This window comes from Pteropus vampyrus, unplaced genomic scaffold, assembly GCF_000151845.1.
Source record: "Pteropus vampyrus isolate Shadow unplaced genomic scaffold, Pvam_2.0 Scaffold36, whole genome shotgun sequence".
Taxonomy (NCBI): Eukaryota; Metazoa; Chordata; class Mammalia; order Chiroptera; family Pteropodidae; genus Pteropus; species Pteropus vampyrus.
In genome coordinates, this window is record NW_011888817.1 from 8,461,569 (window position 1) to 8,479,409 (window position 17,841).

Genomic DNA, 17,841 nt, shown 5'->3' on the forward strand with positions numbered 1-17,841 from the left:
ACAAATCTAAATGTAAAGGCTAAAAGTATAAAACTCTCAGAAGGGACCAATGGTGTAAATGCGAGTGACTTTGGAATAGGGATGTCTTAGATGTGACACCAAAAGCACAAGTAGCCAAAGAAAAAACAGATAAATTGGACATCATCAAAATAGAAAACTTCTGAACATCAAAGGATATTATCAAGAAAATGATTAGTCAACCCACAGTATAGGAAAAAATATTTCAAGTTACAGATGTGATAAATGTCCTGAATTCAGAATATGTAAGAACTCCTACCATTCAATGATTAAATGATAAATAACCCTATTAAAAAAAATGGGCAAAGAGTATGAACAGAAATTTCTCCAAAGATAAAAAAGTGGTCAATAAACACATGAAAAGATGTTCAACATCATTAGTCGTTAGGGAAACACAAATCAAAACCACAATAACACTTTACACCCACAAGGGTAGCTAAAAATAGAAAACACACATAATGACAACTTTATTCACAGCAGCCAAAACGTGGAAACAACCCAAACGTTCATCAACTGGTTAATGGTTAAAATTGTGATACGTCCATACATCGAATATTATTCAGCCATAAAAAGGAATGACATGCTGATACATGCTACATGGATGAACCGTAAAAACATTATGCTAAGTGAAAGAAGCGAGTCATAAAGGACCACATATTGTAAGATTTTACTTATATGAATGTCCGGAATAGGCAAATCTAGAGACACAGGAAGTAGATTAGTGGTAGCCAAGGGCTGGCAGGAAGGGAAATGGGGAATGACTGCTAATGGGTTTGAGGTTTCTTTATTCGAGGGGTGGGTGAAATGTTCTAGAGTTAGACCGTGGTGCTCAACTCTGTGAACGTACTAAAAAAATCACCTAAGTATACACTTTAAAATGGCAAAATTTTATGGTATGTGAATTATACCTCAAAAAAAAAAAAAAAAAAAACCAAAAAAACAAAAGAGGAGGAGAAATAGCAGCCTAGACACAGCACTTGCCCTCATGGAGCTTACATTCAGTGGGGGTTGAGGGAAAGGGAACCACACACACAGATACACAAACACACACACACACACACACATACAGAGCAAAATTACTGTTGCGCTAAGTGCTCTGAAGGAGGGGGTGCCAAGAATGAGAACTATGATGGGAGTGGTCAAAGACTTCCTGAAGGAAGTGATCTAAAGAAAGAGGGGTTACCAAGGCACGGTGGAGAGAGAAGGTTCCCGCAGAGGAAAGAGTATGTGCAAAGGTCCTGTGGTGGGAAGAAGCTTGGCAAGTAGAAGGATCCAGAAAAACCCCTGTGGCTAGGGCAGGGGGAGTGAGAGGGAACAGGGCACCAGAGAGAAGGGCTGGAAGGGCTTCTGTGTCCTGTGGCCCGATGCCAACGTAGCAGGGATAGAGGCTGGGCAAGGAAAGCAGCTGGCAACTGGAGAGGAGGCACTACACCCCGCTTTGGGTCAAGCATCATACTGGCAGTATGATGCACTTACTGCGGGGTCACGTGCTCCCAATAAACATCTGGAAGGAGTCGGGAGGTGACTTCTCCTGGCTGAGCCACTCTTCATGTGACCTGATAGAGGAAAATATCCAATTCTCTGACTTACTTAGTGGCACATCTTGTAATGAAGCTCCCAGGAAGAAAATACTGATGAAAACCAGCCTCACTGCTATGGCAACAGCAACCACTTCAGACTTCCCTCTTGACTAAAGGCCAGGTGGGGAAGTCTGCCTAGCAACAGTGGTGGGCACCAGGAGCCCCTCCTCTGGGACTTCAAGATCTCCCTTCCATTAATGTCCCAGCTTTGGCTCAGATCCCAGCTTTCCCGATTCTTCCAGTGGAGAATCACAGCAGCCACCAACATCCGGACAGCCCTTCACAGCTCAGTTTATGATTTATACCACTACTGTAATGTGGGATTATTAGCCCCACTGGACAGATGAAGACACTGAGGTTCAGAGAGGCGAAGGGGGGTGGTGCCTGCCGGCCTGGTCTCCTTCCCTCTGTACTGCCCCTACTCTCCTGTACGGTAAAGGTCTATTTATCTGTGCAGGTCTCCTGCTCTGATTCATCTGTGGCATTAGGGAACAAATGAATGAAACTGGAATGTCATCCCCCCGACCCTGTCACCCTCTTCCTTTCCTGGTAATCTACTAGTTCTGGGGGATAGGGGTGCCCTCAAGAAAGGGCTGGGGGAGGGGTCATTTGGGGCCTATGAGCGATGGAGAAGTGAGGAATGTAGGAGAAGCCCTGTACGGAGGTCCAGCCTTGGCCCCTGAGGGGGTACCCCCCACCCCAGGTGACTGGGCTGAAGTTTTCCCTTCAAAATGCCTGTCTCTGAACTTTAACACTAGTATTAGTAACGACGGTTAATATTTTGCGCATTTACTCTGTGTCAGGCTTTGTGCCAGGCTTTGTGCCAGGTGCTCTGCATGAGCCATCTCATTTAGCCCTAATGACCATAAGTGAGGGATGGGTCACTGCTCGTTCTAGAGAGGAGGGCGCAGCCTGAGATCTCTGAGCTGGAGAGTGGGCAGAGCTGTGGCAAACCAGGTGGCTCTGACCTCAGGGCCCTGGCTCTTAGATACTGCAGTCCCCAGGAGAGGGTTTCCTCCTCACCTCCCGTTCCCCACCCCCCCAGGCTGGCTGGAAAGATTAAAGGGAGGAAAGAGGAGCTTCTCAGAGGGAGTGGAGCTGCTTCCTGCAATCGTTTCCTGGCCCTGGGCCAGAAGACTGCTGGCAGAACCTGTTGGAGGAAGAGGTGCACTGTGGAAGCAAGGATGGAGGGTGGGCCCCTCCCAAGCACTGTACCCCTGCCTGATCTCCAGGCCTGGGGTTACAGGAGGAAGGAAAAGGAGGACACGGTTCCTAAAGTGCCTACTATGTGCATATGCTGAGCATAGCACTTTAAAGGTGGCATTTCATTTTATCCCCAGACTGACACTAAGAGATAATGGCTAACACTTATTATATGCCAAGTATCTCTTGAATGCTCAGCAGGCTTTGATTCATTTAATCCTCCCAGAAAACATGCCAGGGAGAGACTGAGATCATCCTTGCTTTGCACATGGGAAAACTGAAGCATAATGAAGAGAAGTAACATGGCCAAGGTCATACAGCTGATAGCAATTTGAACCAGGTCCTCTGGCCCCAGGATCCATGAGGAACAGACTTACAGTCCTGCTAAGGGAGTGGTGTCCTCATTTTCCAGTGTGGGGGAGAGTAAGGCCATTTCTTGAGGTCACCAGGTGTCAGAATGGAGTTTGAGCCCCATCTCCTGGGAATGTCCGTGATATTATGACCTCCTAGACTGATGGGCATCTTTGTCACTGCTCTCCACCAGCTCCTGCTTGGAAATATGAACCATGGGAATGGCTCTAGCAGCAGACTTGCCCACAGCCACCCAGAACTGAACAGAAGAGCAGACCACTTCCGCCCACCTAGGGGAGTGTATTTTTTGTTCACGGTATTTTTGTTTGAAATCACATGCCCAACTGCGATCCTTTCCAGAAATGACATCAGCCCGCTTCCTTGAACAGTCCATGAAGGGCCCCGATGCCAGGCATTGGATCGGACCCAGCAGGACACAGCCTCTCCCCGCCCCCCATCACCACCACCTCCCTGGGCCTTCATGTACGTGTCTGTCCAAAGGGTTGGAGGGATGTTCTCTGGGGACCCTCCTGGCTCCCAAATTCTAGGGTCCTCTGCCTGGGAGCTTCCCACTCAGCAAACAGTCATGACCATGTGCCAACTACACACACTGCCCTCCAGGGGCCTGATCCTGATTGTCAGCCGGAAGTACAGCGGCCACCACCCTCTGAGCATTGACTACATGTCTGATGCTGTGCTGTGTTCTTTTCCTGGCTTCTCTCATTGAGTTTGCTCAGTAGCCCTAAGAGGCAGGTACAATTATCTCCATTTTACAGATGAAAAAACTTGGCTCAGAGAAGCTGAGCAACTTGACTGTGCTCACACGCCTAGAGAGCAGCAGAAGCAGGACGTTTTACCATTGCCTAGTGCACACCTTGATAAACTGCCCCCCCACACCTGTCTTGTCCCATCAGACCCTAGGTGCCAACCAGTCCGGCCTGTCACAGCTGAGAACCACAGTGTGATGCCCAGGATGGGCTCCAGACAGCCTCTCATTTTGGTGGGGGATTCCCGTGTCCCTGGTGACCTATCTTGGGGATGACAGCTAGTAGCAGCTTGGGGACAACTGCCTACTCAGATGGCTCACGGGGCTGCTGACAGCAGACAGGCAGTGACAGCTGGAATCGTCCGAGGCAGATCAGAAACCTGGGAGCCTCTGCCTACACCCTACACGAAGTCCTGACCCTTTTCTAACATCAGGCCAAGAGTGCAAATAGAGCACCATGTGTCTAAGTATTTAAGGTACAAACCAAGCTAACGAGCACTTAAATAAAATATGTTTTATCTCCTTACTTAGACATAATGGTCTGGAAGGCCAGGCGTGAATTTAAATTTCCCAAACTTCTTCGAGTTCTGTGCTAGAAGACAGAAGCATCCTGCAGGCTTTCCTTCTGCCTCTCTTCTGAGCAGGGGCCTCATACACAGGTCTGGACACGTGTGTAGGCAACATCCACAATGCCCCTCTCCCCCACACACTTGGCCTTTGTCTCTGGGACCTGGGACACATATACTGTCCCTCTGGAGAAGCCCTGGCAGGTCCTGCAAGTGGGCTTGAGGCTGAGTGGACGGGGGACTCTAGGATCTGTCGTGAGCAAACTGGTAAATCCTCACTGGAGACACGTTCTCAAAGCACAGTCTCAGGCCACACAGGCGTCTGGACTCTGGGAGCAGCACGGGGGATGGAGAGAGCTTGGGATTCAGTGTCCAGAATCCTGGTAGAGCACAGCACTACCACGTGCCTGCTGTGACTGTGGTCCAAGTGAATTCCCCTCTTGGGTCCTATTTGCTCATCTGTAAAACAGAGATGACAGTTTCTGCCTGGTAGGGTTGCAGTGAAGAGTAAATGCAATCAGGTCTGCACAAAGGTTCGTGCCTTGCTTGCAGACTGTTCAACTCCACACTGACCATCGTCTCTAGGAAGCCCTCTCTGTAACACCCAGATCCTTCACCATCTTCTCTTGTATAGCACTGGCCATGTCCCAACACAATCACTGGGCCCACATGGCTGACACCCCTGCACCTAGCACAGTGCCTGGACTAGAGTAAGCACCAATGAATATCTGACTGGCTGAGTAAATGAAGAAGCTTTGTGATTATTTACCCGGGCTTTCTGTTTGCTTATGGGGTTCATTCAAGCATCACACATTCACCGAGGGCCTGGCTCTGAGGTCCAGACAGCTCAGATACCTCTCCAGGCCTCACAGAGCTCACAGTCTAGGGAGAGAGAATCTATGTGGAAATAGATTCCAACACTGTGAAGCTGTAACGGAGGCAGTGGGTTGCCAGAGTCTGAAGGAAGATGTCAGTGGGTGGTGGGGGTGCAGGAGTACAGAGAAGCTCTAAAGAGGAAATAATGGGTTAGCTGGTCTTAAAGAGATACAGAATGGAAAGGACTTCCAGAGACTAGAACTTCTCATGCAAAGGCACCGAGGTGTGAAGTGCAGCTGTCATGCTTATATCAATATGGCCAGAACTCAGGGACTGGAGGTGGTGAGCATTAGGGTTGTCAGGTCAGCCAGACAGCCCAGTGTCCCACTGGTTAGACCATAATTCTCGATGCGTGGTCCCCAGTCCAGCTGCAGCAGAAGCACCTTGGAACTTGTTAGAAATGCAGATTCTCAGACCTACTAAATCAGAAGCTTGGGGCAAGATCCAAAAATGTATATTTTAATAAGCCCTCTAGCTCAGGGGTCCCCAACCTGCAGGCTGTGGACTGGTACTTGTCCGTCCGTACCTGTTAGGAAATGGGCCGTATAGCAGGTAAGCAGAGGGCTAGCAAGCAAGTGAAGCTTCATCTGTATTTGCAACACCGCCTCAGCTCCACTTCATATCATCAGGCATTAGATTCTCATAGGAGCACCAGTCTCTAGTGCCAAAAAGGTTGGGGACTGCTGCTCTAGCTGATTCTGATGCACGCTAAAGTTTGAAATCGCCCCGCCCCTGCCCCATTAGACTTTCTCCTGAAGGCAAGGAGGAGCCATGGACAGGTTGTAAACAGAGAGGAGGGAGGATCAGAAAGGTACCAACAGTCTGGTGAGGGGCTGATAAAAAAACCCACATCTGAGAGTTGGTCCCATGTGGACTCTCACCTCCAGCTGGACAGAGTTGCTGTGTGCAGCAAACAAACTGTCTTTCCTTGTCAGGGAAGGGACCACTGGGAAGTCAGAGACCCCTGCTGGGCACAAGGCCTGTTGCCAGAGTGACCACCTGTCACTGGGAAAAAGGGGGCAGCGCCTTATAGAGGGTCAGTGAAGGGGAGCCGGTTATCATGGCAACCTCTCCTCAGGTGGGACAGGGTAGGAAAAGAAGAAGCTTGGTTATTCCCAGGTACCCCATCTCCACTCCCAGGAGGAAGCCCCACTGACCCCACAGTCCTCCTCTGACTACATCTAGCCCATCATCCCCTCTTCTGTCCATTTGGGCCCCAGGTGGCAGTTGCCTCCCCTCCTCATCATGAAACCACATTCTCCTTGTCACAGCCAAAGGGCTGGGGGGCTGTCTCCTTGGTTACAGCTGGGGCTCCAGTATCCATGGTGACTTTCTCTCAAGAGGCCAAGACCCTCATCTGCCAGGCCTTCACTTTCCTTTGCCAAGGCTGGTTCTGGGGGCAGTGGCCCCTGTCTGGGGGCTCTCCCACTCTCTCTTCAGCTGACACAGTGAGAAAGAGGAACAAAAAGATGGCCCAACACGGAATGTCAGAACAACTCGGACTCAAACTCGGAAGCTTAGAAGAGAGCAAACCACACCCTCGAACCTGATAGAGCACAAAGCACGAGGGTTCTAGAGTCTGGAAAGCCTGGGTTTGAGTCCTGCACCCACGCTGTGTAATCTTGGGCAGGTTTTGTCACTTTCTGAGCCTCGGTTTCCTCCCCTGTGCATAGGAGATGATATTAGTATCGACTGCCCAGGGTTCCTGCACCAGTAAGTGAGGAAACACATCTGAAGTGAGAAGCACAGTGCCTGGCACCTCCCTGTGACTTTCTTGCCTTCCTGTTACTCGGAGAGGAGGGAGGAGCGTTATTCCTGGGCGACCTCTCTCTGATGGTGGGACACGTGGTGGGGAAAAGCAGTGGCTCTGGGGTCAGAAACATTCCATAAACATTGACTGCTGGTTCTGCTACTATTACTACTCATCACCTGGCCATGAATGGAGCCCTGCCTGGTAAATTGCTTCCTCCCGGCAATTTACATTTCCTATTGTCATTGTAGTCTTCATTCACTACAATCTGACACTGGGATGTTTTCTAGAAAGCAGGATTCATGAGCTTCGTAGTTTTCCTGCAACACCAGGCCCAGGCCCTGGCAGGGAGCACCCAAGAAGCTCAGCATGGAAGGGACTTGGAAATCATCTACTCTTAACTTAGTATGCAAGGCAGAAAGCCCTCCTCCCTATGCTTATCAAGCGCTCAGATGCCTCTGGGGATGAGGTCCTTATTCCCTGCTGAAGATGGACCTGTGCCCAGGACTCCAGGGAGGCCAAGCTCCACAGAGTAAGCAGGTGCTGAATGAGCAGCTGCAGGAGTTGGGGTTATAGGGAACTCCCGGGCCACCCCCACGCCCTAGCAGCGCGCCCTTCCCCTCCCGCTGAGAGTTGATAATAGGAGTGGTTCTAATTATGCTCTAATTGCTTTCTTCCAGGCAGTTTCTCTGGAGCCAAGGAGTTCAGAGTTCATGAATAAATGAAGAGGGAGGAAACGAGAAGGGATGTTTATTGATCCACAAATCTTGACATGCCAGTGTCTGTCCCACAAAGCTTAGGCATGGAGCTGTGTGCAGTTTTAAATATATACATACAAACACACGAACATACACCACAGCCCTCAAACCTCTCTCTCCAAAGAACTGGTGTGGAGGGCGGGGGTAAAGGTGGGGGGTGAAAAGGAAGGTAAGAAGTGTCCTAAACTGACTTTGGGTTCCAGTCCTAATTCTGCCATTGACTTGCACCGTGGTCTTGGGTAAATCCTAGTTTTCCCAGCTGTGTAGAGTAGGGGTGAAGGTAATGTCTGACAGCCTTGTCTCAGAAAACTCAGCCTCCAGTATGTCAGTCATCCAGCTAGACAGAATCCTGGTTTGGCCCTGGAAGGCACTGTCATGCTCAGATTGCCCTTTCATCTGGATGCCTCATTCCCTGAGAACTGGCCAAGCTGCTGGGGGCCACAGGGAAGTGGTGGAAGGGACGCCCATCATCTCCATGCTGGCGGGACACCTGGCCGGGAAGAGCAGGGGTTCTGGACACTGATGTCTGCTCAGCCACTCACCAGGTGTGAGGCCCTGGGCCAGTGACTTGAGTTTCTTGAGCCTCAGTTGCTTAATCTGTTAAATGAGAATGACACACTATATGTTATGAAGGTTCACCCAGGGCATATAATGGCCTTAGGCGAGTACCTGGTATATAGTGAGCATTTGGCAAGCAGTAGTTGTGATTGCTAATATTGTCAACAACTCTGCAAGGTGCAGACTGGTACCCTCATTACCAATAAAATGAAGGCACAGAGAGGTCAAGCAACTTGCCCTAAATCATGCATTAAGTGGAAGGATCCGAACCCAGGCCCATCTGACCCTCCCCAAAGTCTTGCTGTTCTACTATGTCTGATCCACCTAGTCCCCAAGAGCTGGCATAGTAGATGTTCATAATAATGAGCTGAATGACCGAGAAATGTAGAAAAAAAATGAGTATAATAATAGGCTCCGTTTCCAGTGACCAAACTTTCCTTCAAGGTCAAAACAAAGTGCTGGGTCTGATGGACCCCAGGACTCCCTGCCTCCTCAGAGGCTGCGGACAGGCCAGGTGGGATAATGGGCATCCTTGGCATGTGCTCGTGGCAGGAAATCTTGTTACCTCTTCGTGACCTCTACTAAGAAGCCAAAGTTAGGAATCCTGGCTTTGGCATTGGCCAGAACCTGCTCTGCCACTACTTTGCTGTGTGACTTTCAGCAAATGACTTCAGTTCTCTGAGGCTCAGGGTCCTCATCTAGGAAATGGGTATAACGACAGTCCACTTCTGGGGCTGTTGCAAGGGCGATATGAGATGACATACGTGAGGCCATATGCTAGAGGCTGGGAGTGGGGCCTGGAGCGACTGTCTGGGTTTGTATCCCAGCTCTGCTCCTGCCTACAGATCCAAGTTCTACTTCTGTAAAACTCTACCACATAGGGGCGTAATGAGGGTGAATGAGCCACTATAGGTGAAGCAGTTATAGTAGTAGGCAGTGCGTCCTAAGTGCTCAATACATCTCCTTTCTAACAGCACACCACGTGCAGAGAGCCTGCAGTTCATCTCACATATAGGGAAATGGAGCCCCAGGAAAGGTGAGGACTTGTCCAATGTCTCAGAGCCAGTTCACAGCAGAGCCGGGCCTGTGTGGGAGCCAGTTGTATGCAGGGTGCCCCGTCCAGACCTCAGCTTGCAGGGATGACCACAAGACCTTTCAGAGTCCCTGGGCCATCCTGCTCAAGGCTTGAGGACTCGGAGAGGAGGGGAAGCTGAAGTTCCCCTCTTCTGTCCTCCATGGTGGCTCCAAGGCTGGCTCAAACTAGTGAGTGTGTCAGAAGCCAGGGAGGACTGACCTGTCTTCCTGGCCCACTTGGCCGGCCCCTCCACTCCAAGGCTAGCTGCAGAGGCCTCAGGAACAATGCAGGGGCCCGAACCGGAACACCATTTGTCAGCCCTGCATGGTGGTGGCGGGCTCATCTCCATGGCAACAGTGCAGTGTGAAGGCATCCTGGCATCATTAGGGAGTGTGCTGAGTAGTATAAACAGAGGCTGCAGTAGATTACACGCCTATTATGAGCAGTCTCGGGCTCTGAGCACTGGTAATTATGCCTAATTGTGCATTTAATTGTGTAATTGAAAACCCACATCTCTGGTTCAGACTGGGGCTGCAGAACCTACCCCACCTTCAAAAAAAAAAAAAAAAGAAAAAGAGGCTTAGGAAGCATCCCTACCCTGAAAACCTTAGGCCTGCTTCCCCTTTTAGAGCAAGGGATAGCCAGAGAGGACATGGCAGGTAGTGTCTATAGACTCCCATTCCCCCTACTTCCTGTTCCAGGAGCTCAGCCAGGCTCCGTGATTTGGGGTGAGGGGTAGGAGGAACATGCTGAAGGTAAAGGGACAGAGTAAAAGCACAAAAATGCACACACTTTTCATTATTCATAATAGATACCATTTTTGTGCTACTGCCACTGTCCTCTCAGGACCCAGAACCAGCACCTGGTGACTCCAAGGGACCTGCATCATCCTTAGATCACTTACCCATACAAGTGGTCATCCAATCTACCTATAAATTCTTAATCACTGCCAGGGACAGGGAACTTACCACCAGATTGTCAGTCTGTCACGGCAGAACCTCTACAGTTTGAAAACCACTGATGGATTTCAACACTCTCTCCTCCATCCCCCAGTGTCACAGAGTGGGGAAAAGGAAGCTCGGAGAGAGACAGGGACAGCTCAAAGTTGTACAGCAAGTGGGCACCAGAACCCTGGGATTCTGACTTGCAGCTGACGGCAAATTTTGTACCCTAAGGTTACTCAGGATCTAATATTGTGCTCAGCACTTTGTGAGTGCTTCATAAATCTTTGCTAAATGCTGCTCTGGGTAGGGTTAGCTGGTGGCAATTCTTACTCTCTGACCCAATGGTATTTAGTCTTTCTGGAGTTAAGGAAGCTCAGTTGTGGAAGCCAGGGGTTAGTGATGGGTCAGAACCTCCCACTCTGAACCTCTGTGGTCTGAGACTTGATTTTACAACCAAACATGCCATGTGGGCATTTGGGATGGGGATAATACAGACACTCATTCACACAGACAGACAGAGGAAGATGTCACCTGAGAGTACCTGACAAATGATACCCAGGAGTAAAGGCTGGGGCAGGTCATCAAAGGCAGGAGTCTCCTCCTCTCCCTAGAGCCTGATACTCTTATCAGTCACCACTGCCTGCAGCCAGGTGGGCCAATGGGGCAGCAGCTCTGATTTCCACCTGAGAAAGAAAGGAACTCGTTGATGACTCAGAGCTGGAGGGGTCCTTTGAGATGAGGAGTCTAACCTTCTTCCTTTACAGAGGGGGACACAGAGGCCAAACCTTCCTCTCTGATTCCCTTTGAATGAATGCCTGGCTCAGGTCATCCTCACTTTAGTCTCATGAGTATGCTATTATTATTCCCATGTTACAGAAGAGAAGACTGAGGGACAGTCAAGGCCAAGGCGACACAGATTTAGCAGAACCTCTGCTCCAACTTGGGCCTTCTACTAGTTGAAAAAGGGGACATGTCCCATTTCCTACCCCATAGTACTCAGATTCTAGAACCTGCTTTCTCATCTCCAGGGCATTCAAGACTGTGAACCCTTTGTGAGCTCCTACTCAGAATATCTTATCTCAAAAGAGTCTCTAAAAACTCTCTGAGACATATTATTACCATTCTGATTTAGAGAAATGCAGGTGGAAGCTCAGAGAGGTTAAGTGTCTTGCCTAAAGCCACCCAGCTACAAAGAGGCAGAGATGGAACTCATCAAACCCCAGCCTGACCCCAAAGCCCACGCTCTTCCCAGTCTATCTCTCTGCCTCAGGATTTGCCAGCTGCTTTGTGAGGCAGGGGCCAGGAGGCCAGAGTAACAAATAAAAACCTGCAAGCACAGTAACAGCTGTTCTAAAACCTTGGTGCTCCCTGGCAGAAGCAGGTGCCTCAGGAAGCTTGCTTTGATGCCCGAGATGCTCCCTCAGTCTCCAAATCACCATTCCTCTCCCTCTCCAGATCAAGGAGAGAGGCCAAGGGCACTGGGACTGGCATCCCCTGAACCAAAGCCAGCTCCACTCCCTGTGGCCTTGAACTAGCTTTGAAAAAAACATATATCTGGCCTCAGCCTGCTCTCCCATCATCCACTCCTCTCTGAAACTAAAGAAGAGACTTCAATGATCAGAGATGACCATCTCCACATGGTCCAGATTTTATAACTGTTCTAAAATCCTTTCTCCTTGATCACTCATCTGAGGCCTAGACTGTATCTTCTGTTTCCTTGGTAACAAATCATTCTTCTGAGCCTCAGTATGCCCAACAGTAAATGGGTATAAAAACCATACCTACTTCACAGAGTTGTTATGAGGGCTGATAAGTTTTCAGTACAGGTTAATTTCTTTCCTGGGTAACTTTTTCTCAACCTGTATCATAGTTTCCCCTTAAGCCCAACACAAGCCTTGAGGTGAGTAGAACTGGGGATAGTTCTGGGGAGGAAGGCATTTGAACAATCAGCTCAAGAGATCTGGCATCTAGTAACAACCACTATGGCTGAAGAAAGATTTAGATTTCTCTGTCTGTTTCTACATCCAGCAATCCCACAATCATACAGGGGAAGCAATGGGGCCTGCAAGGTAGAAGCTAAGAGTCCTAGATCTGGGTTTAAATCCTCATTCTGTTCCTGCTATATATGTGGCCATGAATAAGCCAGATAGTAACAAGAGACAGGTATATGAAGTGCTTAGCACAGTGCTTGGCTCGTAGCAGACACCAAACAAAAAGAAGTTGTTCATTATTATTGTTGTTATTATTATTTCCCACTGAACCATACATTTCCCATATAAAGAACCTAAGACTTAAAAGAGTTTATGGGAATGACTCTGACCACTACATTTCTAATCTGGGTAGAGATAGGGGCTGATGTGACTTGTCCAAGCCACAAGGTAAATGACAGCTAGCCATAGGGAACATGTCACCTGGGCCAGACACTGTGCTGGGTGCTGTGTGTGCACTGTCTCATGGACTCCCCCAAACCGTCATGGGGTAGGAGCTATTGTTCTGACTACTTTATAGGAGAGAGGCAGAGGCTCAGAGAGGGTAAGGGACTTTCTGGAAGTCACAAAGGAAGGCAGCAATGTCTGTCTGACCCCAGGTGTATTGCTCCTAACCCCTGTGCCAGATTTTAGAGCAGATGCCATTTATGGGATACTTATCTCAAAATCGCCCACCTACCTACCCACCCCTGCAAAAGGAGCCATTCCCCAGGCTCCCTGGAGGCCTCCTTCTCCATTCTACTGGGCTCTGCCCACATCATAAGGGTCTTGAGAGATGTTTGGTCTCAGTCTGTTCATATGCAAAAAAGGAGTCCTTCACCCCAGCCCCACTTATCCAAAGGAGCATGAGGAACAAAAAGGGTCAGTGGCCTGGACAAGCTCATGCTCCCGACTCTGAAGCCTGGCTCAAGGACCTGATGCACCGAGAGCAGAGCCAGACCCTCCCCAGGAAGCCATGAGCTTGCAGACATAGCAGCTTCAGAGCACAGACCCCTGCAGGAGTCATCTCCCTCTGTCTTCACCATCACTACCACTAATAACGACATCAATCAGGTTGACCACGTTTCACACCATTACTCGCAGCTCAGCAGGAAGCTACTACTTTCCCCCCTCACCCACCACTTTCCAGAAAGCAAAGAGCTTTCCAGAAGGGAAGAGAATGAAACCAACATTTTTCCAAGTTCCTACTATGTGCAGAGAACCTGGCTGAGCCCTTTTTACAACTCTGCCAGGTAGAGATGACTCTTTCTCTTTGACAGAGAAAGAAACTGGGGTCCGAAGGAGTGAACGCATGTGTCCAAGGTCACACAGAGCTGGGGCAAGAACGACCATAGCAATGATGTATTAGTGAGCACACATTGGCTCACAGTGCCAGGCATGTGCACAATCCTACTAAAACATTACCATTTTCATTTTCAGATGAGGAAACTGAGGCCTGAAGCAATGAACAGACCTGTCTGAGGTCACACAGTGCTTAAATGTGAGCAGCAGAGTGGCGCAGGGGAGAGAGGGTGGCTCTCTGTTCAGGCAGAAGAGTGCTCGCAGGCAAACCTCATCACCTCTCTGAGCCTCAACGTCCTCATCTGAAAAGGGGGATAATAACACCTCTCCCATTGTGTGGAATAACAATAATAAGAAGGAAAAAACTGTAAAATAGCTAACAGTTATCGATTGTTTAACATGTACCAGGCACTTTGCCAAGCGCTTTACATATGTAAGCTCATTTGGTTAAATGAGGTAATGCATATAAAGTGCTTAGCACAGGACTCCAGAAATGGGAGTAATAATGATGATGATGAAGAAATTGATGATGACTCCCTTGGGCAAATATGCTCAGTTCATCTTCTTACGGGAAGAAAAGAGTGAGTGGCCTGAAAGGTTTCAGGAAGGAGGTGGATGAGAAAAGGGCAAGGTCTGGACAGGAGAGGGAAAAGGGAAACACATAAAAATTAGAGATGAATATATTAATAATGTTGAGATGATACACCAAGTAGAAGCCAGGAAAGCAAAGGACAAGATAAAGCAAGATATTCTAGGGAATGGAACCAGACCAAGATGCACTGAAACCTCCAGGCCAGCCCAGACCTCATCCCACAGTCCCAGCTGGGCAGAACTGGCAGGACCCTAGAGACATAGACCAATGGTTCTTCCCTTTTACAAATAGAAAAACCGAGGCTTGCAGTGGAGACAAGACTTGCCCAAGGTCACAGGGCGTCAGTGGCAGAGCCAAGCTTGAATCCAGGCCTTCTACCTCTCAGCTCAGTGCCCAATACCTGCTGGTTCACACAAAGGAATTGAGCTGTGGGAGGGTACCTCGATATGTTTGGGCCACAAGTCCGTGAAAACATCCCATGGTATATATACATCATTAAGATAATCACAATAAAAAACTAGGGTTTATTAAATCTCACTCCGTGCCTGGCACAGTGTTATGTTCATTATATACATTTAATCTTCACAACCCTAAGATTTGGGAACTGTTTATCTTTATTTAACAGATGACAAAACTGTGGCTCGGAGAGGGTAAACAACTTGTCTAAGATCAATCACACAGCTAGGAAGTGACAGTCAGGACTCAAACTCCAGAGCCTTGTCCCTATACTTGTCCACCTGAATGGCACAGCCCCCACCTGCTTCTCCTACTCTCCAGTACACCCTCGCACTCTACTCCCTCACTCAAAGCAAGTCTACCCCAACTGCAGAAGAGTGTTTAGAACAGGCCTGTTTTACTGCACTGATCAAACCCCATTTGAAAAAGAAAAATGACAGTTCCCCTTGTAGAGTTTTCATCTGAGAAAACTAGCAGCCTTTTCCTTCTCTGCCCCTTTCCACTGGATGAGAAAACAGTCTCCCTTCTCTCTGAGATGATGTCGGGTTGGTGAATTCCAGCATCCAGGAGCACATTATGGAAGCTGCCAGGCAGTAGAGGCTCCGAGGGGTTAGTGACAGTTGAAGGGACCCACTCTGCAATCAACCCTGACAGAGCAAGAGAGCCAAGAGACCAGTTTTCAAGTTCCTCCTGGGGCACTTCCCTACATTTCCCAGCCAGGCCTTGTCTAACTTCAAAGCGCCTTTGCTGGTGAACTCTCTTTGTGGGAGGGTGAGTTTAGCTTAGCTGGGGAGAGCTATGGAGGCAGGTGAGTGGGAGGCAGGAAGACAACCTCTACTACCTTCCTGTCTCCATAGAGTAGTAAACATCTCCCAAGGGACCCTTGACTTATCAGACAACAGAGGGTGCTGGTCAGCTGCATGGCTTCAAAGCCTGGCTCCTAACTGTGGAACTTTGGGCAAGTTACTTTATAGAGTCATTATCAGGATTTAATGAGTTAATACATAAAAAAGTGCTGGCAAGGGTATCCAGCACCTAGTAAGTACTCCCCAAAGCTAACTCTTGTTATTATCACCAAGAGAATATGAGCATGGGACAAGCTATTAACAGTGCTTACCTTTGGGTGTGGGACTGCTTATAAAAGGAAACTTTTAAAAAATCTTTTGCCCTGTTTATTTATTGAATTATTCATTTTTTATAATATGCATATATTACTCTTCTAATAAAAAAATCTAGTTTAAAATTTAAAAATGAACAAAGAGAAAAAATCCTCTGAAGTTGCAGCACTTCTTGGCATTTTATGTTCCTCAACGTAGATAAAGAAGAATGTTTCTACTGTGAGCCAGGAGTTGCCAAATAACTGATTCATTCATTTATTTTACAAATATTAATGGAGTGCCAGGCACTGTTCCAGCTGCTGGGGATTTAGCAGGGAACAAAACAGATCATTTCTGCCCTTCTGGAGTTTCCATTCTACCTCATCTTAATTAATCTCTTCTACAACCCTCAAGGATGAGCAATTTAGAGACCAAGGCAGACCCAGGCAGAAGTCTCTTGCCTGCATCCCACAGCTGGGAGCAGGGCTACAATCCCCCAAGCCAGGCTGTTTGTACCACTGCCCAAGAGGGCAGGCCTGTGGATGGAAGGTTTAGGGCTGGTGTCTCCAAGAGGTGAGAAGGAAGATGAATAAGGAAGTCTGCATATCCAAGCTCAAAGCTTTACTATGTTTTATTGAACACACCGTGGTGAAAGAGAGGTAATGGATGCAGGCGAAAACTAGAGACTTAGATCACAGAGACAGGCACAATTGACACTCGGACCTGAGTTTTTCCCATGGAGTTCCCCATGTACCTCTATCTAGCAGAGCGGCAAAGCTTTAAAACCCCTGGTTGTTGGGCCTCAGCTCTAGGGTAGGCAGGAGACCCTGGTCCCTCCTAAACCACCTTCCTAAATTCACCTGCCAGAGCCTGAATTGAAGGGCAGGGCTGGTCTCCTTCTGCCCCTGAATTCACTCAGCTGGCCTCCCAGATACGAGAGCGGGAGTTCTCTAAGTGAGGGTGAGGCATAGTGTTCCCAGATGCTCCCGTCCTACCCAGGGCACCCAAGTATCCCCACCCCTATCAGTGCCAGCCCAGGCAGAGGAGCTGGTCTGCCTGTGCCCACCCCTGATGCTCTGGTGGAATAGTGGCCGCAGCTCAGGTGGTCCAGCATCCGGTTGGCGAGACTGGCCCAGTACCTGGCAGCTCCTTATGACCCTTTCCAGGGAGGTGGCTCTCCATTTCCAGGCCTGCCCAGTCAGGAGGGTGTAGGGAGGCAGAAAGAGCACAAAGGAGTGAACGGTTCTTGGAGTCTAAGATCCCAACACAAACAGATGAACATGGACCAGAAATGGTCAGAGATCTAGAGACATACCAAAGAGAAACCCGGAGAGGGACACACACAGGAGCAGAGACTTTGTGAGAAACACTCACAGGGGCGGAGACCAGAGGCAGAGAGACCCGGAAGGGAGACCCACGCAAACGAGTGATCTAGAGAAAAACACACAGGCAGGGATCTCAACAGATCCACAAACCAGCCCCGGACACACCCCCAGCCCCAGCCAGCCACAGTTCCACAGCGCACCCCCCGAAGGAGGCCACTGGCACAGTGCTGGCCAGACGCGTGGAACCCCAGATGCCGGGCGGGCCGGGGACTCGCGCACAGGGCGCAATTCTGGACCGGGGAAGCGCCAGGCGAGAAGCGCACACAAAGAGACAGCCCGGCCAGCAGGAGCAGGCTCCGCCCGTCCGCACCGTGACTCTAGACCACCCCCCACCAGGGCACTCGCACCACACACACACATGGAGCCACAGCACCCCATCCGCACGCCCCGGGACCCCGCCCCGCCGCGCCCCACCCAGTCCCAGCCGCCTGGGCGCGCGGTGCTCACCAGCTGCAGGCAGCAGAAGGCGACAAGCGTGCAGCGCCCGCTGCACTTGCCCATGGCTCCAGGGGCCGCACAGGCGGTCCGCCGCGGTGCCCCTTTAGCTCGGCGGCCGCCGCCTTCTCGGCGCCGCACGAGCTCCGCGTCCTTCCCGTA

At 49.5% G+C, this 17,841-nt stretch overlaps 1 protein-coding gene across 2 annotated transcripts in view; it reads right to left on the bottom strand.

Annotated features, from left to right (window-relative positions):
* The window catches only part of NKAIN1 (sodium/potassium transporting ATPase interacting 1), a 41,384-nt gene extending 23,549 nt beyond the window's left edge, over positions 1 to 17,835 (bottom strand). For both annotated transcript variants that reach the window (XM_011357802.2, XM_011357801.2), the window contains exon 1: positions 17,692 to 17,835. In XM_011357802.2, the coding sequence (XP_011356104.1) occupies positions 17,692 to 17,745 (54 nt within the window). In that variant the 5' untranslated portion in view covers positions 17,746 to 17,835. The remainder of the gene's footprint in view (positions 1 to 17,691) is intronic.
* Between the last annotated feature and the right edge of the window lie 6 nt (positions 17,836 to 17,841).